The 25,899-nt window shown below is 36.5% G+C and overlaps 2 protein-coding genes and 1 long non-coding RNA gene across 4 annotated transcripts in view; all 3 read left to right on the top strand.

Moving 5' to 3' along the window:
* LOC117985097 (anoctamin-4) overlaps nt 1–744 on the top strand; it is a 30,674-nt gene extending 29,930 nt beyond the window's left edge. For both annotated transcript variants that reach the window (XM_069500700.1, XM_034971774.2), the window contains exon 25: nt 92–744. In XM_069500700.1, the coding sequence (XP_069356801.1) occupies nt 92–204 (113 nt within the window). In that variant the 3' untranslated portion in view covers nt 205–744. The remainder of the gene's footprint in view (nt 1–91) is intronic.
* A 2,439-nt stretch (nt 745–3,183) lies between these two features.
* On the top strand, nt 3,184–4,848 carry LOC138402736 (uncharacterized). The gene is made up of 2 exons (XR_011237080.1): nt 3,184–4,027; nt 4,166–4,848. It is a non-coding gene; the product is annotated as an uncharacterized lncRNA (long non-coding RNA).
* Nucleotides 4,849–12,350: 7,502 nt separating this feature from the next.
* The window catches only part of LOC117985514 (scavenger receptor class B member 1-like), a 32,767-nt gene continuing 19,218 nt past the window's right edge, over nt 12,351–25,899 (top strand). Inside the window, exons 1-3 of the mRNA XM_034972254.2 lie at nt 12,351–12,688; nt 19,771–19,862; nt 21,573–21,736. Coding sequence (XP_034828145.1) covers nt 12,448–12,688; nt 19,771–19,862; nt 21,573–21,736 — 497 coding nt within the window. The 5' untranslated portion in view covers nt 12,351–12,447. The remainder of the gene's footprint in view (nt 12,689–19,770; nt 19,863–21,572; nt 21,737–25,899) is intronic.

The raw sequence follows: 25,899 nt of genomic DNA, 5'->3' as shown, positions 1-25,899 counted from the left end.
GCAAATGGGAATATTAGTCATTTATAATGGCTAATATCCTTTTTTTTTAAACTGATCTCTCAAGTGCTGAATTTTAACAACGGCACTTTAGTTTCAGAAAGACAACCGGGGCCATGGATGCGCCGACAGTCGCGAGCGTCCAACGGCTTGGACGCGCACGTTGCCATTGCCTCGAAACCTTCTCCGTCAGACATTACACATTAAATTACAGTACTACCACTTTGTAAATTACGCCGATGTACCTGCGCAGAAATCTTATTTTTGAATGGCGCGGAAACATCTCAGCCAATCATATCGTGCGTCCTTCCGCTATTGGTTGTTACCTACACGTGATGTTTTGTACGCGCGAATTATGAGTGAGATAGCACGAGTCTCTGTTGTTCTGTAGGGCGATTGTCTAAAACCTGCATCAATCATTATTACAATCTCAATTGTTCTGATTGGCTGAATTTGTGCGATTCTTCTTGCAACAATGCATTGTGGCCAATAGTGAGCGAGCATTAACCCATCAGAGATGATTGCGATCGTGACATTGTAGCTGTCAAACAACCGCGGTAGGGCCACTGGTGTCTTAACGTCAAGCAATAAGGACTGTATTTCATTGGTGTACATTCGGTTTTAGTTTTGGTTAGGCATTAGGTTGCACTTGTCTGCGCAAACGAATTTTGCCGATGAGATTTATAAAAGTGGTAGTACTCAAGGTACTCTTAAACAGACTTTTGAGTTGTACTTAGTATGAGATTTTGATATCTCACCTACGTTGATAGGATCCGAACGTCGAAACACTCCTTCGTTGATTTGTTTTGATGCTCAAGTTGCTCCATATATTTACAGTTAGCCCTCTAAGTGGAGACGTTGCAAAATTAAAAATTGTACTGGTACCTACCTACCTACTAAAGTTTTGACTTTTAAATCAATAACTTTTAAGTCCATTTTACTTTTACGTAAATTTATTTGGACTCTCAAATTATAATGTTCTAGCGTTAAAGCGTTGGTGATATCGAAGATGTAAAACCTCATACTAAGCTCATAGAGCAGGAAGATCATGGGCCTAGGCTGGTTTAAATTTTATAGTTTACAGTTGTAGGTATAACAAGAACTAAGACTTACGTTGAGCCTAAACGCAAATACCTACATGGTAAGTATACTTAATTGAAAATCTCTATCTGAAGATATAATTAAGTACCTACTCGAATTCAAATAAGACTAAATTAAATTTGATCTTATTAAATTTACTGTAGATTAGTATTTTACCTAAGTATTTTAATGTATTACATAGAGACCATTGATTTTAATAGGAAGTTAAGTATAGTTAATTATTATTGTAAGTTGGTATCTCGATTCTCGATATCTATAACCTATAACTTTAAAATAATTTAAAATTAGGGTCCAATTACTGTCTGTAAGAAAATTACTGTGTTCTCTGAACTTCTCTCAATAGTTCTAGTCATAATACTACATAATATTATATACCTATATAGTATATACCTACCAGGGGTTAGCACAGGAGTTGTGATTATCACATTGCGATGATCTGCGATCCTAGTTCTAAAAACTAAAAACGGTTAAACTGCAAAGTGCAGTTTCTGAGTTACCGCTAAAAAAACCGGCCAAGTGCGAGTCAGGTTCCGTTCTATAGTCGTAATTTTTCGACATTTTGCACGATAATTCAAAAACTATGATGCACAAATATAAATATAAATCTGTTTTAGAATGCACAGGTGAAGTCCTTTCATATGATACCCCACTTGATATAGTTATCTTATTTCGAAAATAGAAAATACCTACTAATTATTAGTTTATGACCACAATTTTTTTTTTGTGCGATGTAACCACAAATTCACGGTTTTCAGATTTTTCCCCTAATGCCAGCTAAAAGACCCATTCTAGGTCAACGGGAAGTACCCTACAGGTTTCTTGACAGACCGACAGACAGATAAAAAAGTGAGCCTATCAGGGTTCCGTTTTTACTTTTGAGGTACGGAACCCTAAAAATGTGGAAAAACGGATGGATGCTACGTAGGACCAAACTAAAAAGTAAGTTAAAATCTTGGCCCTCCGTAGCTTTCTTTTTTAGAAACATCAGTTTTTAAAGTTCACACGTATTTTAACGGTAAGAAAGTAGGTAACTCTCATTCCCAATCATTCTCATTCCCAAAATTAGTTTTGGAAGGAAGAATTGAAGGCAAAAGGGCTCCAGGTCGCCAAAGACGCAAATGGTTGGACGATATAAGGGGGTGGACAGGGCTTAGTTACCCAAAGTTAAAAGAGGCGGCTTTAAATAGAGAAGCTTTTCGCATGATAACCTCCAAACTTCGTTTCGAAGAAGGCACGCGATGATGATGAAGTAGGTAACTCAAAAACAACTTTTTGCACCTGACCACTCTTATCGTTGGTACCTGCTTTACTGATAGTGCTAGGTAATCAGAGGTGATTGCAATCATCACAATGTATAACTGTCAAACTTTGGTGTTTAGACGTAGTTATAATAAGAAGACTTCGTTCGTTCGTTCGTTCGTCATCTTACATGTATCGTTACAAGTATTTTTAAATAGACGATTTCATAATAATAATTAATTAACACACCTACCTACTACTTGTGGCCTACTGATAGGTATTTTTATATTAGGTATTTTATGTTAGGTACTGTAAGTGTTTGTCCAGAATGTGATATTAGTTAATGTTGCACGTTAGAAACTAAGTTAGAACAATTTTATTTATTTAAATTAGGTTATCAATTTATAAAAATATTAATATAAGTCCCGCAAATTGCTATTGCTCTATATACCGTGTCTCATTAACATCGAAATGACGTCATTTTGACGTCAGCCGAAATAAAAATATACCATCAGCTCGTAACTTCAGTCTAGTGCTGACGTCACTAAAATGGCTGCCACGCGCATTAGCAATTTGTGGGACTTACACCGTAAAACTTGCAAACATCAAAACAATAGGTAGGTACCTACTTACATGATACATCTCTGTGGCCTAACTCCTAAGGAATGTCTAACAGAAATTGACCCGCGCGGCGGTACCTCATCATAATATTCTGCTGCTTCAATTACGAACGAACGAAGCTTACGAGCACGAAGAAACCAATATTGTGTTTTTTCTGTTTGTGTGGAAAAAAAAATAAAAAAAAAAATTCATATCCTAAAGTATCTAGATACCTATAAATTTCTATACTCACCTACTTATAAATTATATATTTTGTGAAAATAAATTAAATTGAAAAAACCAGCCAAGTGCGAGTCAGAGAGGGTTCCGTACTACAGTCGTATTTTTTGGACATTTTGCACTATAGGTACATCAAAAATTATTAGTTATGTATAAAAATCTGTTTAAGAATGTACAGGTAAAGCCCTTTTATGTGATACCTCACTTGGTAGGTACAGTGATCTTACTTTAAAAGTTGAAAATACTAATTATTATATTTTGTTCATGAGCACATTTTTTTTATGTAACCACAAATTCATGGTTTTCGGTTTTTTCCCTTTACGTGTGCTACCTACGTGCCAAATTTCATGATTCTAGGTCAACGGGAAGTACGTATCCTGTAGGGTTCTTGACAGACAAACAGACACAGAGATACAGACAGAGAGGCAACGAAGTGATCCTATAAGGGTTCTTTTTCCTTTTTGAAGTACGGAACCATCAAAAACAAAATTCATCTTGAAGCCCGGTCTAATTTATAGATACGAGTATCTGAGACAGAGGTTGACTTGGTTTTTGAATGTAATTACCTACGTCACTAAACCTGTCTGCGTATGGTCCACGTGTTCCTTTGGACAAATTATGCCACGTTTGTGATTATAAGATCTTAAATTTAGTAATGTGATATATCTAAGTAGGTAGGTACTTAGTTACACATAAAAGTCGGAAAAAGACGCTTCGACTATACCAACTATGCGTCATGTTTTGTTCTCTGCAGAACCAAAAAAGTACGCAAGGTGCTGAGGCTAAGATCTATAGAGCGCCTAGAAGGCCTAGATATTATAACTATCAGTTTAACTTTGTCCTTGTGCAAGTGGCTCTAAGGCTGAGATCTATAGAGCGGACATTGACTTTGCTCAGAGTTAAGATTGAGTTACAACGAGACAGATTTATGTGAGAAATATATCTCTGTCCCGTTTTAACTCTATCTTAAGTCTAAGCTAAGTCAGAGTGCGCTCTATAGATCTCACCCTAAGGTCTTTAAGTGCACTTTGACTTTTCTCAGTCTTAAGACACTGTTAAAACGAGACAACGTTATATTGCTGGCATAAATCTGTCTCGTTCTAACTGAAGCTTAAGTCTGAGCAACGTCAAAGTACGCTCTATAGATCTCAGCCTTAGAGCCACTTGCACAAGGACAAAGTTAAACTGATAGTTATAATATCTAGGCCTTCTTTTCTCCTTCGTGATTGAGGCAGTTACATTTTGTAATACTGCACTTTTTACCAAACCAAGAGCATAATGCGGTTGCCAAAAAGTTACAACGTATACAAGGGTCCTTGTGCAAGAGAGCCTTAAAAATTGCATTGTAAAACTTATTTAGAATGCATTGTAAAATTTACCTTATTTATAAATAATTATAGCATAAATCACCTAAATGACAAGTTCACACCCAATCGTGGTTGAGGGGATATTTTTACGGACACTTTTTGACGTCCGCAAAGACAATTTGAAGATAGCGAATTTTCTAACGAACGAAATTCAGCTTGTCTATTGTTAAAATAAAAGGATAAACTGACTGACTCACAGATTATCGTACCAGTTAAAACTGCTGGTTCTAGAAACTTAAGATTTCTATTGTAATTTGTAAGTATTTATAATCGTGTAGGAAACTCATTAAAACAATAAGATATTTTAATTATCTTTTATTTAAAATAAATCGACTTTATGTTCCTCTTTTACAAAATGCCAATTTCATATCATCATCATCATCATAATCAATCCATCGCCGGCTCACTACAGAGCACGGGTCTCCTCTTAGAGAGAAGAGTTTTGGCCATTGTCTACCACAGGTTTGAGAACATTATGGAGAACTCTCAGGCATACAGGTGTCCTCACGATGTTTTCCTTCACCGTTAAAGCAAGTGATATTTAATTACATAAAACGCACATAGGTAACTCCGAAAAGTTAGAGGTGCGTGCCCGGGATCGAACCCCCGACCTCCGATTAGAAGGCGGACGTCCAAACCACTAGGCTATCACAGCTTCGTCAATTTCATAAATGTAAGGCCCTAATAATATAATATTAAGTAACAAGTAGGTACAGTGCGCGGCCTAAAGTGATGGCCTTTAGAATGACATTTCATATTTTTAGAGCGTTGACAGAGATGTCACTCATACCCATGTATGCCGCTTTGTCGGTCCCAACGACCGAGACAATGCTCTACAAATCTGCTGTCTCCTTCTCAAGATCGATGTTCATTATTTTTGGCCGCGTAATGTACCACGATAAATATTAGATCAGGGAAAAAGTTTTTTCGTATTTAGAAATAAAAAGTTGCAGTAAAATCTCAAGTTAGTATCTGGCTGGTTTTGATACCATTAAATAAATGACATTTTGAAGCCCGCCATTTTTGTGTTGTTATTCTTTCCAATAGCACCTATTACCATCGATATAGAAAGTAATAATTCTTATTACATCTTCCTTTGCCTACAACAGTCTGGAAGGACATGTTGTGCCGACCCCACATAGCGTGGGATAAAGGACAAGAAGAAGAAGAAGTCTACTCCTAGGTACGTAAGTAAGGTATAGGGTACTGGTATTATGCTAATATTATTGGAATTTGTGTTTTAATTTAATTAACAGCTGTCAAACAAAAACGGGTGTTTAAAAATAAAACACAGCTATTAAAATACAACTGACTACGCTATGATCATTTGACGACGTAGAATTCGTCTATAATTTGAGTCGTATCGTTGACTCTTAACCTCGGAACATCGTACGCAATTTGTTTTAAACTTATATGTAGCACAAAAACATTGATAATATTAATTTTACTTATAAAAAATGATTTCAATGACATTACTAATAGGTTAAGTATAATCTATAACAAATTACAGTCAATGACATCTATAGATGTCCCTTGAAAAAAAAACAATTTCAATCCATGTGACGTCACAGTCGGAATTAACATGGCGGCTAAGGTATGATACCTTAGCCGCCATGTTAATTTCGACTGTGACGTCACGTTTTGGATATTTGTAAAACAGATAAAAAAGTGGAATCTTTAACATGAATTATTATATAATTTTATCATTTTTCGATTGCTTATTGCTAAATACCTACTATTATCTTGTTTACCTATATATTTTTAGATTTTTTCTCGCATGGTGTTAAATACCGTATTATTATAAAGTATCACACTAATATTATAAAGGCGAAAGTTTGTATGTGTGTGTGTGTGTGTGTGTGTGTGTGTGTGTGTGTGTGTGTGTGTATGTGTGTGTGTGTGTGTGTATGTTTGTTACTCCTTCACGCAAAAACTACTGGACGGATTTGGCTGAAATTCGGATTGGAGATAGATTATACCCTGGATTAACACATAGGCTACTTTTTATCCCGAAAAATCAAAGAGTTCTCGCGGGATTTTGAAAAACGTAAATCCACGCGGACAAAGTGGCGGGCATCAGCTAGTAGGGTATAAAGCTGTGATAGCCTAGTGGTAAGGACATCCGCCTCCTAATCGGAGGTCGGGGGTTCGATCCCGGGCACGCACCTCTAACTTTTCGGAGTTATGTGCGTTTTAAGTAGGTAATTAATTATCACTTGCTTTAACGGTGAAGGAAAACATTGTGAGAAAACCTGCATGCCTGAGAGTTCTCCATAATGTTCTCAAAGGTGTGTGCAGTGTGGAGTCTACCAAACCGCACATGGCCAGCGTGGTAGACTATGGCCAAAGCCCTTCTCATTCTGAGAGGAGACCCGTGCTCTGTAGTGAGCCGGCGATGGGTTGATCATGATGATGATGATGATAGGTACAGGTTTATTTACCTAAAGTTGCGAAATTCCAGCCCTATATTCAGTTAGCGTGTCAACCGAGGGATCGTCGACCGACGCAATGTTAAATGCATTAATTCATACCTACGGCCGATTGGCTTGACCCTTTTGTGTCGCTTCTAACGTGTCGTAATGATCGGTCACTGTCTCGCGATGTTTAAAACTAGTCAATGCCCGCGACATCGTACGCGTGGACTACACAAATAAACCCTTATTCCACCCAGTAGGTACCCCCTTAGGGGTTTAATTTTCAAAAATCTCTATAGTCATAATAACTATCTGCATATATATGTCAGCCCGATTCGTCCAGTAGGTACTCAGAATTAATACCTACCTACCTGTCTTTTTATTCTATTTATTTAGATAGGTATAAGTCCCGCAAATTGCTATTGCGCTGGAACCATGTCTCACTAACATCGAAATGACGTCATTTTGACGTCATTTGACGTATATTTAAGTAAAAAAAAAATATACCATCAGCTCGATACTTCAGTCTAGTGCTGACGTCACTAAAATGGCAGCCACGCGCATTAACAATTTGCGAGAGTATACTACTACTACTCGTACTTCAAAACTTATATATAGATATTTTGGTGTGATAATAGTGTGGTGGCCTGGATTCATATTCGAACTTTTTATTTAAGTAAGTACCTAGGTAGGTACTAAGTAAATAAGGTCTTTGAATTGGTTGGACATCCTAACGGCTTAGGTAAGTAGGTTAGATACCTAGTCATACTCGTATTCCTACCTAGTTATACTCGTTTATTTGTCCAAAACATGAACATTTTAATATTGTTATAACCCTATTTTCTTCTAATATCATTGGTTATAACAATAATATGTGACCCTGTTACCTGTCATACCCGGTCAGTTAGTTGCATAGAGCAGAAACAAAGAGATGTTGTATTAAGATTTCCCTATGAAATATCGAGTGACATTTTGCGGGGTGAGGGGTTGTGGAACGCCGCCCACTTCTCAATTTTCCATCTGCGGGTTAGTAGCAAAACTACTCGCTTAGCGACCTAACATCGATATATTGATGTCACTACATAGTTCAGCTATCTCACACTAGATGTCAATAAGTGTAGAAATTACGTATAAAATTACTTACAAATGAAATGTGATACCATTCATAGCATCAGAACGTCTGTCTGAATAACTTTGACACGATAAAACACAACACTTCATCCTTTTGTTCTTAAAAACGCGAAAACACACCGATAATACGAGTCTCAATATATGTGAACCTGACGAACGCAGACAGCATACTAACTAAGGCCCCGCCCACAGTGATGACGTCAGGACCTAGTTGAAAATCACAGTGCACAGTTGCTTAGGCCAACTCCTCTTTGTTTCTGCTCTATGGTTAGTTGCCTAAAAATGATAAATCTATGAAATTAGGTAGGCATATTATAATGAAATTACTTTACAAAATGTGTGTAACAATAGTTGGCGACATGTTATGCCTTATCTGCCGTTATCTCATGCAGTCCGATCCCTTCACCCGGCTCATCTCGTGTCAGTTCGTTACGAAACTACGATAGTGCCTCGAAATCAGTACCCTTATTACAAATGCGAAAGTGTATTTTGTTTATTGGTTTATTGGTTTGTTGGTTTGTCCTTCAATTCACGTCGCAACGGTGCAACGGATTGACGTGATTTTTTGCAAGGGTATAGATAAAGACTTGGAAAGTGACATAGGCTACTTTTTATCCCGGAAAATCAAAGAGTTCCCACGGGTTTTTTAAAAACCTAATTCCACGCGGACGAAGTCGAGGGCATCAGCTAAACAATGAAACATTAAAATAGAAACATGACATTTGGCAGGTCTGGAAAAATCCAAAAACCGGGAATTTGTCGTTATATCAGAAGAAAAAAATTACAATAAGTATCTTCATGAACAAAGAATTAGTAATTTAAATTTTTAAAGTAAGTAAGATAACTATACCAACTATATCGTAGAATTCAAAATTCAAATAATTAATTCAAAATAAGTAATAAATTACTCTTTTTGATAGTTGGTTGTTATATTTATAAGAATGGGCTTTACCTGTAAATTCCAAAACAGTTTATTTATTTATTTTTAAGCATAAGTTTTGTAATAAATAAATAGTTGTTTACATATTATATTTAACAGGAAAATCATAGTTTTTGTGATATTAACAACTACAAACAAAGTTAGTTTTGCGGTTCGTTAGTAAAAGTGATTTTTACCGTTTTTCTTGTTCTGTAGTACGGAACCCTTGGTGCGTGAGTCTGACTCGCACTTGACCGGTTTATTTATTTATTAATCTTGTTCGACAATAGGTGCTTTCGACGATGGAACCATTTGGTACGGTACATATTCAGTACAGCGATGATAGCCTAGTCACGGTAATATTTTATGTATAATTATTACCGTGGCCTAGTGGTAAAGATAGGCACTCCATCTTAGGCTGCATCAGCGCTTGCTACCATCAGGTCTGATTGCAGCCAAGTGCTAGTTTATAATTAAAAAAAAAAACTAATTCTTACGAAATTAATTCATTTGTTTACGCACTAAAAATAAAACTGTTTATCTCTATAATTATCTACAGACATGTTTACTGCTAAGTAATACGAGTACGGCTTACTTACAGTTCGAATAAGGGCATGTTATGGGGTCGCAATCGTGAGATAAATTCGACAAATTGGGTCTTGGACTGTAGTAATAAAATGATATGATTTTTTGTATAGTGGTAGTTTATGGGGCTAGAATTCATTATTAAAGAGATTAATTTAAAAAAATATGATTTTTATTTATTTTTAACATAATAACGTATTAATTTGTCATGCCGCTGCACGGAAAGCAAATAATGACGTCACAATGCGTAAACGAAAATATTTTTAATTTTTTTAACATAAAAATAGTTATTTCTGCTGAAAAGTATTTTTTATGTTAAAAAATTGAAAAATATGTGACCTTTTCGATAATTTTCATTAATTGATCTAAGTATAGCTGAGAAGTCATTTTAACAGGAAATTTTATTTACTATAGTTTTATTTTATATTAAAGTGTTGTAAGAAGTAAGGTTTACCTAAGTACTTATATAAATATTTTTCTTTTGTTTTGTAATATTAAATAGGTACTTACCTAATACTTAGTTTTTTATATAAAGGAAAACAAAAAAAACTATGATAAAAAAATATACATAAATGGAAGATGAGATTGCGAGATATTCAATGCATTTTTAAGCGTAGCCTTTTACCTACTTTAGCATTATGTTTTTCTTTTTATTGAAACTAAGTACTTCCCTAGGTATTTTACAAATCCGTGGGAACTCTATGAATTTTTAGGATAAAAAGCAACCTATGCTCTTGCAAAAACTTCTATCTATGGCAGTCATAAGCTGCAGCTCCTTTCCAGAACGACAACTTCATTGCTTCCCTGGTGCAGTGGTCAGCTCTGGGGCATAAAATATGGAGGTTCCGGGTTCGATTCCCGGCAGGATTTATAATTTCTAACTTATCCCTGGTTTGGTCTAGTGGAAGACTTCAGCGGCCGTGGTTATAAGTTATCTTACCGGCAAAGCCATGACGTCAACCGATTTAGCATTCCAGAAAGGAGCCGCGTAGAAAGCAATCTGGGGTATGGGATTAATTAAACTGCCATCCCCATCTAACTTAGCCCGTTTCAATCTTAGACTGTATCGTCACTTACGACCAGGTGAGATCGTAGTCAAGGGCTAACGTGTATCGGAATTTTTAAAGAACTCACGGAATGTCCTCTACTCCTTCAATCCACCGGCTTCTGAGACTTCTTCGGCCTCTATGACCCTCTGGTTTGTTCTTCAGCAGCTTTTTGGAGTCATAGATCATTCCATAGGTATGACAGGTGGAGATGGCGATTGGGGTGGGGACGCCCCGCACACTCGCACATTCCCCGTGCTAACCCGGTGCGTGACAGCGCGGGTGACCTGCAGTTGTGCGGGGCATCCCGCCGCCTCATACCCCGATTGGCATCTCGACCTGTCGCGTACTAGGTATACATTGCACATGCACATGTCCTGCTCATCGCATAGTGTTTAATGATTTTGACAACATTCAGATCGCACTCATTATAATATAGCCCAGTTTAATTTGAAGTTTGACCCTTCCACGTCACGTTGTTGTTTGTTTTGCGTATCATCAAACAAAGTACAAACGCATCCACACTTCGTTATCGACTAGCTATCTATCGACGTACTCGTATTGTAAGTGATTGTAGAGTACGACTCTACGAGTAACCCTTTCCCGTTACATAATTAACAAGTAGGTAGTAGATACATTACATAATATTATTATCAACTTCGAAAAATTGATAAGTTTGTTATGGTTAGTGTTTTAAATATTAGTCAAGACTAGGTAGGTAAATTGATTTAGAGGTAGCATGACAATTGAATAGTGTGTCTCTTGAGCAGCTGAGCGGGCTCAATAATATTATGTAGGTACAGATTACAATACAAGACGCAGATTTAACCCAACGTGCCCAAAGGGCCAAAAGGCTCTAGGGGGGAAAAATATCAAAAAATATAATATTTGTGAATTTAAAGCCAGCTTTATTTAATTACGATACAAATCATGCCCGCATGGAATGGTGTTAAGAAAACTGGCTACATTAACGCACTGGCCAGTTCGAACTTTTTAAGTGGTGATCAGTAAAGTATCAATTGGTCTTATTAATACCTACTATGTGGTATTTGAACCAATCTTCAATCAGGCAATCTTCATTTTGTCGGTTCAGATAATATGAATTACCTACTAGCTGATGCCTGCGACTTCGTACGCGTGGATTTAGGTTTTTAAAAATCCCGTGGGAACTGGGATTTTCCGGGATCAAAAGTAGCCTATGTCCTTTTCCAGGTCTTAAGCTATACCCATGCAATAAATCACGTCGATCCGTTACTCCGCTGCGACGTGATCGAAGGACAAACCAACAAACCAACAAACAAACACACTTTCACATTTATAATAGGGGTAGTGATGTACTCAAAGTAATAAGTAGGTACTTAGGAATAATTTAAGATTACTTCACAATTCGCTACAAGGTAAATTAAGTAGGTACAGATCTGAAAACTGATAGAGTTAAGTGAACTGACTCGAATAAAAACCCAAAAGCTTTTCCCACTTGGCATTAGAAAAAAGCTTGGATTAGGTAAACGAAGGAAAATGTTTCAAAGAATTATTCGGACTAAGTAGATGTTTTAACAGATAGAGTTAAAAATGACTCGAGTAAAAACCCAAAATTTAACCTTCCATAAAACATAACTCTTCCTCAAAAAACATCACGTCAGGCATACAGCGGCGACATGACTGATAAACAGTCCACAAAAAATACTTGATAACTGAATGACCTAAGGGTGTAAACCACATTGAGTTCAGTCTGCCACAATCCGTCGCGGAGCCCAGACGGCTGATCGGTCTAAAAAAGTATGTCACAGTGTTAAAAAAAATCAAAAATGGATCACCAAAGTTTGGAGAAAACGTCATCTGTTAGCCCAATGCTGCCCAAAGAAAAGGACAAAACAATAATTCTTACTCAACAAAATGGGCCCAGGATTCTGATAAGGGAAGACACGATCCTGGCGAATCTGCCTGGCTGCGCCGGTTGTGGTAGGGCTCAGTTCGCATGTGGGGGGATGAAGAAGAAGTGGAGCGCTTTGTGCTGGGGGAAGCAGTCGGAAAAAAAATATTACTGCTGTAAGTATAAGTATTTATTTACTTTTTAGGGTTCCGTACCTCAAAAGGAAAAACGGAACCCTTATAGGATAACTTTGTTGCCTGTCTGTCTGTCGGTCTGTCAAGAAACCTACAGGGTACTTCTCGTCGACCTAGAATCATGAAATTTGGCAGGTAGGTACGTCTTATAACTGACATTCGGGGAAAAATCTGAAAACCTTGAATTTGTGGTTACATCACATAAAAAAAATTAAATTGTGGTCATAAACTAATAATTAGTGTTTTTCATTTTCGAAGTAAGATAACTATATAAAGCGGGGTATCATATGAAAGGTCTTCACCTGTACATTCTAAAACAGATTTTTATTTATTTTTATGCATCATAGTTTTTGAATTATCGTGCAAAATGTCGAAAAAATACAACTGTATTACGGAACCCTCGTTGCGCGAGCCTGACTCGCACTTGGCCGGGTTTTTTTTGCTGATACAGACAGGTGTGTAAATACATAATACATTGGTCCAGCTGTACCATGCCGAGTTGGCATGCAAATACATAGTCTTTAACAAGATACCTACAAAAATAAAAAGTAAAGTTTGTTAGGTTTAAGTTTAGAAGTTAAATTATGATTTATCAATTGTAATTATCAATTTAAAATTATGACTGAAAAACAGGCCAAGTGCGAGTCAGACTCGCGCACCGAGGGTTCCGTACTACAGTCGTATTTTTTTGACATTTTGCACGATATTTACTTACGATTATTTACTTTCATATTATGATACCCCACTTGGTATAGTTATCTTACTTTGAAACTTGAAAATAGGTACTAATTCTTATCACACTTTAATTTTACCAGTACCATAAATATAGGTATGTTAACCGGTGACGCTGTAACGAACAGTAGGGCAGCAGTATAACAGTTCGAAAGAAAAAATAGTTGCGTTAAAATCCTGCGTGTCGTGATGCGCGCACAGAGAGGCAGACAGAGAAACAACAATAAAAAAATACTGTTTAAGCTCTATAAGATAATGTTTTTTTTATTATTCATTATAGGCAAACGCTTGACCACAATCACACCTGACGGAAAGTGATAATGCGGCCTAAGATGAGACGCCTTTACCTAGAAGATGCCTATTCACTCTTGTTTTAAAGATACCCGGGTTGTAATTGGTAGGAAATACATATAGTGGAAGAGGTGGAAGAGTATTCCAAACCTTAGCCATGCGCATGAGGAATGATGACGCAAAACGTTTCGTGTGTGTAGATGGGATGTCGACGGCATATGGATGGAAACGACATATGGATGGAAAGGATGGAATGCTTCCTCCAATTAAAAATTTCAAAATAATTAGAAACGCACCCGTTACCTTTTTTATGTATTTTTTTAAAGCACACTTATTTCCGGACTAGCTTATGCTCGCGACTTCGTCCGCGTGGAATACACAAATTTCAAACCCCTATTTCACCCCCTTAGGGGTTGAATTTTCAAAAATCCTTTCTTAGCGGATCTGCATCCCAAATTTCAGCCCGATCCGTCCAGTAGTTTGAGCTGTACGTTGATAGATCAGTCAGTCAGTCAGTCAGTCAGTCACCTTTTCCTTTTATATATTTAGATTAGACAATATTTCGCAATTCATACTTTTTTGATTGTACTTAGTCATTAGGCCATTACTTATTTGTTAGATACATAAACCTAACGGATATGGATTTCCCATATCTGTGTAACGTTTTGATGTTGACAAATTTAATTACCATCACCTCATAGTAACTTGCCTACTAATACTTAATTTTGACCGTTTTAAAAGAATTCATTAAGATATCTCTATATATATAAATGAATCGCTGAACGTGTTGCTGATCGCAAATCTCGAGAACAGCTGAACCGATTTCGCTAATTCTTTTTCATAACTAGCTGCCCCGGCGAACTTCGTACCGCCTAACAGTCGATTCTTTTTCAGGATTTTTTAAATTTTTCTCTCCGTAAGAACCATCCTCGTAGGTACTTCAAGCAATATTATAAAAAAAGAATTAGCGAAATCGGTTCAGCTGTTCTCGAGATTTGCGATGAGCAACACATGTGATTCATTTTTATATTATAGAAGATATTCCTTGAAGTACGGGGATGGTTCTTACAGAGAGAAAAATTTTAAAAAAATCCTGAAAAATAATCGACTCTTAGGCGGTTCGAGGTTCGCCGGGGCAGCTATATAGTGTTTGAATAAATATTTAAATTACTTAGATTTTAAATTCAGAGATTTATAGAAGAACAAAAATACATATGTAGGTACCTAACATATTTTTGTTCTTCTATAATCTATATCAATTTCTACTTCATATTATAAATGCGAGAGTGTGTTTGTTGGTTTGCCCTTCAATGACGCGGTAACAGATTGGCGTGATTTTTGCACAGATATAGTCAAAGACCCCTGGAGAAGTAACATAGAGTACTTTTTATCCCGAAAAATCTAAGAGTTCCCGCGGGATTTTAAAAACAGTTACCTAGTCTAAATACATGAAAGGAAAAATGATTGATCAACGCACACCAAGAAAATAAAGTCTCGAAATATCCTTCTTTCAAGTTTGGAGCTCTCACACTCTACGATGTCTGACTTCTGATAGTAAGTTATTATAATACTTATAGCTGATGCCCGCGACTTCGTCCGCGTGGATTTACATTTTTCAAAATCCCGCGGGAACTCTTTGATTTTCCGGCATAAAGAGTAGCCTATGTGTTAATCCAGTGTATAATCTATCTTCATTCTAAATTTCATCCAAATCTGTTTAGTCGTTTTTGCGCGATTGAGTAACAAACTTCCAAACATCCACACTTTCAGATTAGTAGGATTCTGTGCTACTGAGTCATCCATCTATTTTGTTTGCCCCGCTTGTTGCGAGAATTTGATCCCACTTTATAGTAATTGTACTGTTATCATCTTCTGCTGACACTTTACAATTGATGACATCTCGCGTGTTAGAAGTTAAATTGAAAAACCGGCCAAGTGCGTGGCGGGCCACGCGCAGTGTAGGGTTCCGAATCCGTAGTCACAATCCTCGAAAAACAGATGTAACTCCTTAACCTGTGAACCCTACTTAGCCATGATAGTTTTCCTTTAAAATTGATTATATATACTACTACTGTGAATTTTTCACGTTCCTATATACTACCATTTGGCTGATAGGGGGGGGGGACACTTGACTTTAATAAAATTAACACTTTAAAACATCATATTTTACAAACGGATCTAGTAATCAAAAAATGATGTTCCCAGACCCACAGTATTTTTAAAATACCTATTCAACGATACCCCACACTATGGGGTAGACGAGAAAAAAAAAGTTCATCCCCACTGTACATGTAGGGGAACTACCCTAAAAAAAATATTTATCAAAATTTTATTTGACCACTTTGTCGGCGTGGTTAATATTTCTAGCACTAATAGTCTCTGAGATTAACCGAGGACGGACGGACAGTAGGCTGTACTTAAATAATAAGGTACTTACTTGTTTGTACCTCGTACTTATCAATTAATTGCAAGTCTTGTAAAAAGAAAATTACAAATTTCAATAGCTGACTGCATTTCATTGTCATGATTATAGCCTACATGCAATTTTCAAGGCCAATGCATCAAAGGCAATTAAGACTATTACAATCAGTATGTAAGTAAGAACAATAGCAATCGAATTAATATTTATGTAAATTATTGCGATTATTAGTTAGGTACATGAAAAAATTAATTCAATTAATTAAGTCCGAGCGCCATGCACTAATTCTCGCACTAGGCTTGAACGTCTCGATGATTATCTACAAGATGACTTCGTCTGCGTATATTTAGAATCAAAGAGTTTAGATTTTTAAAAATCTGAACTCTTTGATTTTCCAGGATATTTGCCTAATTGCTTAATTCCAGGAAAGCCTATGTCCTTCCCCGGGATGAAAGCTATCTCTGTACCAAATTTCGTTTAAATCGGTTAACAGATGGGCCGTGAAAGGCTAGCATACAGACAGACACACTTTCGCATTTATAATATTATAGTATTAGTATTGATAATTGGATTCAAAAATACAGGAAACAATAATACTAATAATTTGTTGTATGGGAGCCCCGTTAAATATTTATTTTATTCATTGACTTATATATATAACTTCGTATTTTATTCTGTTTTTTAGTATTTGTTGTTATAGCGGCAACAGAAATACATCTGTGAAAATTTCAACTAACTATCACGGTTCATGAGATACAGCCTGGTGACAGACGGACAGACGGACAGACGGACGGATGGACAGCGGAGTCTTAGTAATAGGGTTCCGTTTTGCCCTTTGGGTACGGAACCTTAAAAAGGAATGATTCTAATTATTATGTCAGTGTAATCAGTAAGTAAGTACTGAAATTAAATGAAAATGAAATGAAAATCTTTTTTATTCGTATAAACTTTTACAAGTGCTTACGAATAGTCGGATGCATCTACCAGTGGTTCGGAATGCCTTTCCTGACCAGTGGTAGATGCATCCGACTATTCGTAAGCACTTGTAACTTATTGTCTTGGTCACTCTGGTACTGTTCAGCCTCAGTGTTCAGCTTTCACTTGCATAGCTGCGTTTTAAAAAGTGAAAAATGTCTAGATTAACGTGCGTTTCAAGGATAGCTTTCCGCACTTTTAATAGTTATAAAGCAGAAAATTCAATTTCCATGAAAAACCACGTCTGTGAAATATCAGCGTTATATTGATCTTGATCATAATTTTTAGTTAAATCAATGAAGCAAACGTATATATATAATTCAAAATAAATTTCTGTGAAAAATCGGCTGTGAAATGAATGGGAATAAGATAACAATTTCACCATACTTCGATTTTCAATGGTGATTGGAGGAACCATACTTGCAGTTGCAATATAATTAAATCAGAAATGAGGAGATCCGTAGGAGAACCAGAGTAACCGACATAGCTCAGCGGGTGGCGAAGCTGAAGTGGCAATAGGCAGGGAAAATAGTTATTGGGAAAAAACCAATAGACATTGGGATCCCAAGTTGCAGTACCCGTAGTATAAGATTTTACGTCTCACCAGACGTTGCTAGAATTCGAGTCGAAACACAATAACATCAAAGTAAAATGGACCTAAATAGCCTTGAATTGAAGTCTAATAATATTCAATGCCACTGATTTTAATTTCGCAATGTTTCCGCTTGGAGCGCTGGCTGTAGAAGTGTAGACAAATTTGAGCTTTAAAACAAGGATTTTAAGATCCAGTTTACTGTAACGCGGAAGTATTTCGACTTTCGAATTTGGTTTGGTTTGGTGAGACGTAAAATCTTATACTACGGGTACTTAGCGACTTGGCACCGGAAAGCGCAGCATTGGAAGACCTTCCACTAGGTGACTGAACGACATCAGGCAAGTCGCATAGAGCCGCTGAATTCAGGCGTTGCAAGACCGTGGCGTGTGTAAGTCCCTATAAGGGACCTATGTCCATCAGTGGATGTCTATCGGTTGATGATGATATTATGGGTTAAAATATCGACAAATAGAAACATCAAATTAATCGTGGTATGTACCCGTTTTTTCACATGGGTATAGTAAAAGACCTAGAGAGTGACATAAATATGCTACTTTTTATCCCGGAAAATCAAAGAATTCTCATAGAATTATAAAAAACCTAAATCCACGCAGACAAAGTCGCGGGCATCAGTTGTAGACTAATATTTGGTACTGTTCGTACCACAGAGATGGTGGTCTGTAGTTCGTATTAATAGTGGTAGATTAGTGTACTTTTTGTAGGTATAGTAAAATGAAGAATATAGTTATCATCTCAGACAGTTTACAACAATAAAAAATCGTAATATGACCACATTAACTGATGACCGTTATTATCAGTTATCAAGGCAAGTAATAAATAAGTGCTTAGTGCTTAAACTTCAGATAATTATGTGCAAGTTGCTCTTGCATAATCAGTGTTCCGTAATAAAATAAAATGAACTAGCAGCCAGGTTTTGCATAGGTGCAATATTTATCTAAGAAAATTTTCAAATTTTTAGGGTTCCGTACCTCAAAAGGAAAAACGGAACCCTTATAGGATCACTTTGTTGTCTGTCTGTCTGTCTGTCTGTCTGACTGTCTAACTGTCTGTCAAGAAACCTACAGGGTACCTAAACCGTGAATTTAGGGTTAGATCACACAAAAAAAATTAAATTGTGGTCATGAACTAATAATTAGTATTTTCAACTTTAGAAGTGAGTGACTATATCAAATGGGGTATCATATGAAAGGTCTTCACCTGTACATTCTAAAACAGATTTTTATTTATTTTTATGCATCATAGTTTTTGAATTATCGTGCAAAATGTCGAAAAAATACGACTGTAGTACGGAACCCTCATTGCGCGAGCCTGACTCGCACTGGGCCGGTTTTTTTTCATACGAACCTTGTACGAACACAGCATAAAATAATCAGCCAATCATTGACTTATATTACTATATCGATGCAGCCAATGGAGCCTAGTTCTAAGTGATAATAATCTTTCATATCGTAGCAATTGATTTTTTTAAATATATAAAGCAAAGTTGGTTATTGAGTAAATAATAGTAGGGGGACACGAATCGCGTAAAATGCGCTGATTTTTGTTTCGTTCGTTGACGTAGTTGCGGCAAAGAGCTAAGTATTACCTATACTATACCAGAACGCTGGCAAAAACGAAGACAGGTGATACTGATTATCAGTGAATTGATACCACAAAAAAACGCGAAAAAACCTATATTTTGTAAAATTTCACGATAGATTGCAAATAAAACATCTGAATGACACTAGAGGTCAACGAAAGTTCCGTAAGTAGGCCTCTCGGAGTCAATGCCGTGTCGTAGACGGGGCATCGACCCGAGTTTTGCACGCTATTCATTGCGGGTTTGAAAAATACTAAATCACTAAAACTACAAAATGAGGCAAATGGTTATTGATATTGGATTGTGTTTAGGTATAACGTTACGTTTTTGCTAACAGCCTGTATTAGCTAGGTATACTTAGTACGCGACAGGTCGAGATGACAATCGGGGCGTCCCCCGCCTCATATCCCGATTACTACCGATGTACCTAAAGCATGTTTCTATTGTTCCAGCTCTGGTGGTCCTCTCCGCCACTTTCGCGCTCAGTCTTCTTGGCACGATATTCTTCTGTTTCACCAACGTCATCAATGACGCCATACTATCGGTAACTTTATTGCAATTACATAATATTAGATTAGTAGGTAAGTTTGATAAGTTGTGATAGCCTAGTGGCTAGGACGTCCGCCTTTTAATAGAATAGAATAGAATAGAATAGAATGTTTTTTTTATTCATGTAAACTTTTTAAAAGTGCTTATGAATAGTCAGGTAGTTTTAATTTACCACTGGTTCGGTTTTTTAATCGGAGGTCGGCGGTTCGATCCCGGGCACGCACTTCTAACTTTTCGGAGTTATGTGCGTTTTAATTGATTAAATATCACTTTCTTTAACGGTGAAGGAAAACATCGTGAGGAAACCTGCATGTCTAAGAGTTTTCCATAATGTTCTCAAAGGTGTGTGAAGTCTGCACATGGATTATGGAACCAATCCGCACATGGCCAGCGTGGTAGACTATGGCCAAAACCAGAAACCCCTTCTTACTCTGAGAGGTGATACTTTAAGTTTACCTTAGCTGTCTTAAAAAAATCGCAGAAATCTTCTCGGCGAAACGCGTAAACGACGCGATTTACCCGGCGCTTTAGATCTTCTTGCATTAAGTTTTTCACTCGTATCCGTAGTGTTTATATCAAGGTTTATATACTCTTTGACTCGTATCATAATGACACTGTCAGTTCGCGGCACAAACTACTAAGTAAGCTACTAGACTTCTAATCTTGCTTCTAATAAACGTAGTGATTATATACCTACTCTTTGCTTCTAATAGCCGGACACCCGCGATCGCCAAGCTAGGCATTACAAAGTATAATTGTCTGTGTCCTATTGGCCGCGTATAGTGCGCCTCTTACATGTTTGATATTTCAGCGAGAAGTAGATTATACTGATAATCTCTATTCTCTACTAACCTAGAATTCGTTGACTCTCAGACCCAATACAAAACGCCAAAGTAATATTTAAGTAAGTTAAGTATAACACTTAATTCTATTTAAATATAGATATCTATTATTTTTATTTTTTACCATCTAATTAATTCTCCATACCCTCCTACTAATCCAAAACCAGGTAAAAGTGACAATAACATTTAAATTGCTCTAATTAAATCAGCGTAAAATGGACCTGCCTAAACAGGAATAAATTGTTGTTTACATCTACGTCAATAAGTATTTAAATTTTGAATAGATTTATGCAAATCTTATGTACCTACCTAATAGGAAACGAATAAGTAGGTATCTATCTACATTGAATATTTACATAATATTATTATACAGACGTATTATACGAGTCACGTGAAATTTTATGCGAATTTTATTATTTTTACCATAATATTGTCACGTTTTAGGGCGTTTGTGCACTCATCCGTATTCGGTTCGTATTCGTGACTCTTCGAAGTGGCTGTCATACGAAGACGTAGGTACTCATTCGATTCGTATTTTTACGGAATCCGTGATTTAGTCAGTTAGACAGATGAGATTTAGACAGTTTATTCCAATGCTTCTGCTTGAGGCATTTTTCCTTTGCTCAAATGGAGGATACTAAACTCTTATGTATAAGTATAGGTACTTAACATAATATTGTGATGTGTGGCACAACATATAAAATAAACGTTTTTCTTTCTTTCTTGCGGTAAAATAAAACCTGTGGTCGATAAATGGATTGGGTTGTTTTGAAGTTTTACTTTCCAAAATTTAAGCTGTCAGGACCTAGGCCCTGTTCTATATTTTAATTTACATACAAACCTATAATTTTTTCCTCTCCTAGAGCATGGTCCTCAAGAACAACTCGCTCGCGTTCTCCATGTGGAGGCGGCCTACGGTCCACCCCCTGATGAAGGTGCACCTGTTCAACTACACCAACTGGGAGCGAGTCAGGGACGGTCTGGACACCAAGTTTCACGTTCAAGACGTCGGACCCTACGTCTACTCGTAAGTTAAAAGTAAAATAATGACAAACATATTGGAGATCTTCACCATAAGCAACCGCTAACGTGACGACTTAAAACCTCGTATTAATGATGTATTATGTATACGCTTACTGTAAAAGCCCAAACCAACCAAGTTTTATTATAATAGCCCGAACTGCTACTGGTAAAAGTCAGAAATTAATGATTATATAAATCACTAGCTTAAGCTCGCGACTTCGTCCGCGTGTACTACACAAATTTCAAACCCCTATTTCACCCCCTTAGCGGTTGAATTTTCAAAAATCCTTTCTTAGCGGATGCCTACGTCATAATAGCTATCTACATGTTAAATTTTAGCCCGATCCATCCAGTAGTTTGAGCTGTGCGTTGATAGATCAGTCAGTCAGTCAGTCAGTCACCTTTTCCTTTTATATTATACTAGATGACCCATCGAACTTCGTTTCGCCTAACAGTCGATTCAAATTTTTTAATTTTTTTTAAAATATCAATTCACTATCAGAAATTCTAAAATCCCCACGATTTAGGACTTCAGTACTTTGCAGCATCAGGATTGAGGAGTTAGGATCCGAAGTTCAGTGATGTAGCCTATGCTTGGTACCTAAAATAATTTTGCATCATCCGCAGTTCCTGAAACATTATAGTTTAGGAGTGCTGTACCCTACATCATCAGGGTTGAGGAGTTGAGACTTGAAGTCTGAGAATAAAGTCGTTGCTTGGTACCTACAATATGAATTCACTATGAACACTTCCTGAATCTTGATAACCCAGGCGGGCAGTAACCCTGCAGCATCAGGATTAAGGAGTTGAATCCAGAATTTTTTATGTGACCACGACGTAAACTTTTTTTGTTGATTTAAAAAAAATATTTGCAAATCGGTCCAGAAACCTCGAAAAAATCGATGTAGAAAAAAGAACCACCTCCTTTTTGACAGTCGGTTAAAAACCGATGACCTTGAAATATTTACGGAACAATCTTTAAAATATCCCCTTTCTAACAAAAAAAGAATGAATGAAATCGGACTACGCGTTAGTGAATTACAACTCAGTATACATTTTAACTTTCGTCCCCTCTCCTACGGGAACCATGCTGAATTTCGGGATAAAAAGTATCCTATATTCTTCCTCATAGCCTCAAATCGTACCAAGTTTCATTGGAATCCATTCAGTAGTTTCAGCGTGATGCGCGGCCGTGATACAGACAGACAGACAGACAGACAGACAAAAATGAAAAAAATTACAGTTTTGGGTTCAGTATCGATTATAGAGTGCCCTCGAAAAAAAATTTTCAAAATATCTTCAATGTACAGAATTTGACCTGTTACAGTTTTATTATAAGTATTGATTTAGATAATTTAGATTAATTTCTGACTTTACCAGTATTGACTCGGTAAATCCTAGGTTTTACTTTAGATACACCAAGTTCGAATAATAACTAAACCAGAATGAAATCTTAGCAACCCGACACTTCCTTCCCCTATAGGGTCTTGTCTTTCTTACTCCTAGGGTGTATTTTGTAAAGCGAGAAGTCAAAAACTCGCGAAGGAGGTCCTGAATGCAGCGAATCTACGTCGATGCCGAGCAGCGAAATCGCAAGCGAAGCTTACCTGTGACATCCGTACCGAAACGAAGGTCAAGTCGGTTGAAGTTGAATGAAGGGACGACGCGCGACGGGGCAACTCTTCTGGCCCAGCCCATTTAAAAAAAACATTCTGTAAAATTTATACTATGTCAAATTCAAACTTATTTTAGTTATTATTTAGACAGAGTGAATGCCATTAAAATCCGAAATTAACGATTATTACAGAAAAGCTCGGACTTTTATCATTAAGACTAGATAAATAGGTTAGGTTAGGTTTTACCGGAAAATTCTAGGATTTACTGTAGATCGAGCTTTTGCGGCTGATGATTTCGATTGTTGTTTGGGCTGTATCGTAGGTATGTCGTGAGCCTTAACATTTAATTAAATCAATATTTAAACCACATTGACAATTTCGTTACCTATATCTATAGCTAATTTTTATTATTAATAAATTAGTCGTATTTTTCTAAATCGTTGTCATTTTTGGTTAATTTATTGTAATCAAGCGTTAAAGGTTTTTCCTCCATGTTACATAAATTATATCAATAATAAAAAATAGTTAAGTATTTAGAAACAGTAAACTATCATGAGGTTATTAGCCTACCAATTTTATACCTCTTTATGTTACACCGGCTGATGCTCGCGACTTTGTCCGCGTGGAATTCTCACGTGCCTTTTAAACATCACGTGAGAATCCCTTGACCATGCTGGATAAAAAATATTCAATGTCCGTCCCCAGGAAGTAAGCTAGCGGCTATCGCCACCTATAGCTTTGCCTTTTATTGGTTCAGCGGTTTAGGCATGAACAAACAAACAAATAAACAGAGACTTTCTCATTTATCTATTAACATTATGATACTAAATTTATGGACCAAAAAGCATCTTAATATGTTAGGTCTACCTAATTTTTAGTTGGTAATAAATTAGTCTAGTTGATTTTTTCTAAATTTTCGTTAATTTTGGTTAATTTATTGTAATCAAATGTAAAATATTTTTCTTCTGCTGGGACTATTAAGCACATGAGTATATAATATGTTATATGTATGGTCATACCTACATACCTATTACGTAAATTATAATATATTATAATGATGAAAAATAGAATATACCTATTACCGAAGAGTATAGTTGGTGAAACAATAAATTATTTATTATTATTTATTATAGTAAGTTCGTAAAAAGCTTTATATAATATACTAGCTAATGCCCGCGACTTCATCCAAACTAATTTAGGTTTTTTTAAATCCTTTACAAAACGATTTTCCGGGATAAAAAGTAACCGTATGCCCATCTCCGGGACGCAAGCTATGTATGTATGTATGTAATTATGTACCGTTACTGCCGCTACGTGTACCGCTACTTTAATCTAAAGCTTTAATTGTAATTTAAAGTTTGCGTAAAAATTATCACCACTATATCTTACAAATCCAACAACTGACAATGTAAAAAAGTGTAACTTATTACCTATTTTGAATAAATTATTCGATTTTGATTTTACCAAATTTCGGTACGACAATTTTAGTGGTTGAGCCGTGAAAAGGTAAACAGACAAACACATTGAATTACTTTCGCCTTTATAATAATAGTAAGTAGGTTTATCTAGTATAGATTATTATTTATTAACAATTCCATACTAGCAGACATCAGCTTAATGGTGGGAATTGAAAAAAACGCCATGCCACATGCAAAATACATAATGAAAATTAATGGCTTTTAAGAGGATACTGGCTTGCCTGCTATTGCGCAGGATATTTAATAGCATGAGATAATCGATAGATACCTAACTAGGTATAGGTAATACTTGATTAGGCAAAACTGTAAGAAATTCTACGAAGTTCTACGAAGCGTAGACATTCGCTACGAAAGCTCTATGGAGAATCGGGATAATATAAGGGTGATTTTATTTCAACGGATTTTCATTCAAGCTTTCAGAAAGTGGCAAAGCAAAGCCGGTGCAACCCAGCGGTGGTCACTTGAGTGAAAGTGTTTGGGTTTTCCACTAGATATAAATGTAGTGCGTAGACATCTCAGCGCATCTAGAAAGAGGAAAATATTAATCCATAATAATATTTAAATCGAAAGTGTGTCTGTCTGTCTATCTGCTAGCTTTTCACGGCCCATCCATTCAACCGATTTAATTGAAACTTGTTACAGAGATAGCTTGCATCCCGGGGAAGGACAAAGGCTACTTTTTATCCCGAAAAATCAAAGAGTTCTAACGGGATTCTTAAAAACCTAACCACGCGGACGGAGTCGCGGGCATCACCTAGTAATTAATAAAGCTACTACTACTATAAGTAGATGATGCCCACGACTTCCGCGATGTCCGCGTGAATTTAGGTCTTTTAAAACCATATGGGAACTCTTTAATTCTCCGAAACTCTGTACCGAATTTCATCGAAATCGGTTGAACGGTTGGGTCGTGAAAAGCTAGCAGACAGATAGAGAGACACTTTCGCATTTATAATATTAGTATGGATATGGATTTATTCAATTGTAGATTGATTGATAGATGAACCACAATTGTCCAAAGTTTCAACTCATTCGTATGAAGTATGAACTATGCAAGAAGTAAGAACATACAA

Source organism: Maniola hyperantus, chromosome 9, assembly GCF_902806685.2.
Source record: "Maniola hyperantus chromosome 9, iAphHyp1.2, whole genome shotgun sequence".
Classification (NCBI taxonomy): domain Eukaryota; kingdom Metazoa; phylum Arthropoda; class Insecta; order Lepidoptera; family Nymphalidae; genus Maniola; species Maniola hyperantus.
This window is presented reverse-complemented; position numbering and strand designations above follow the sequence as displayed.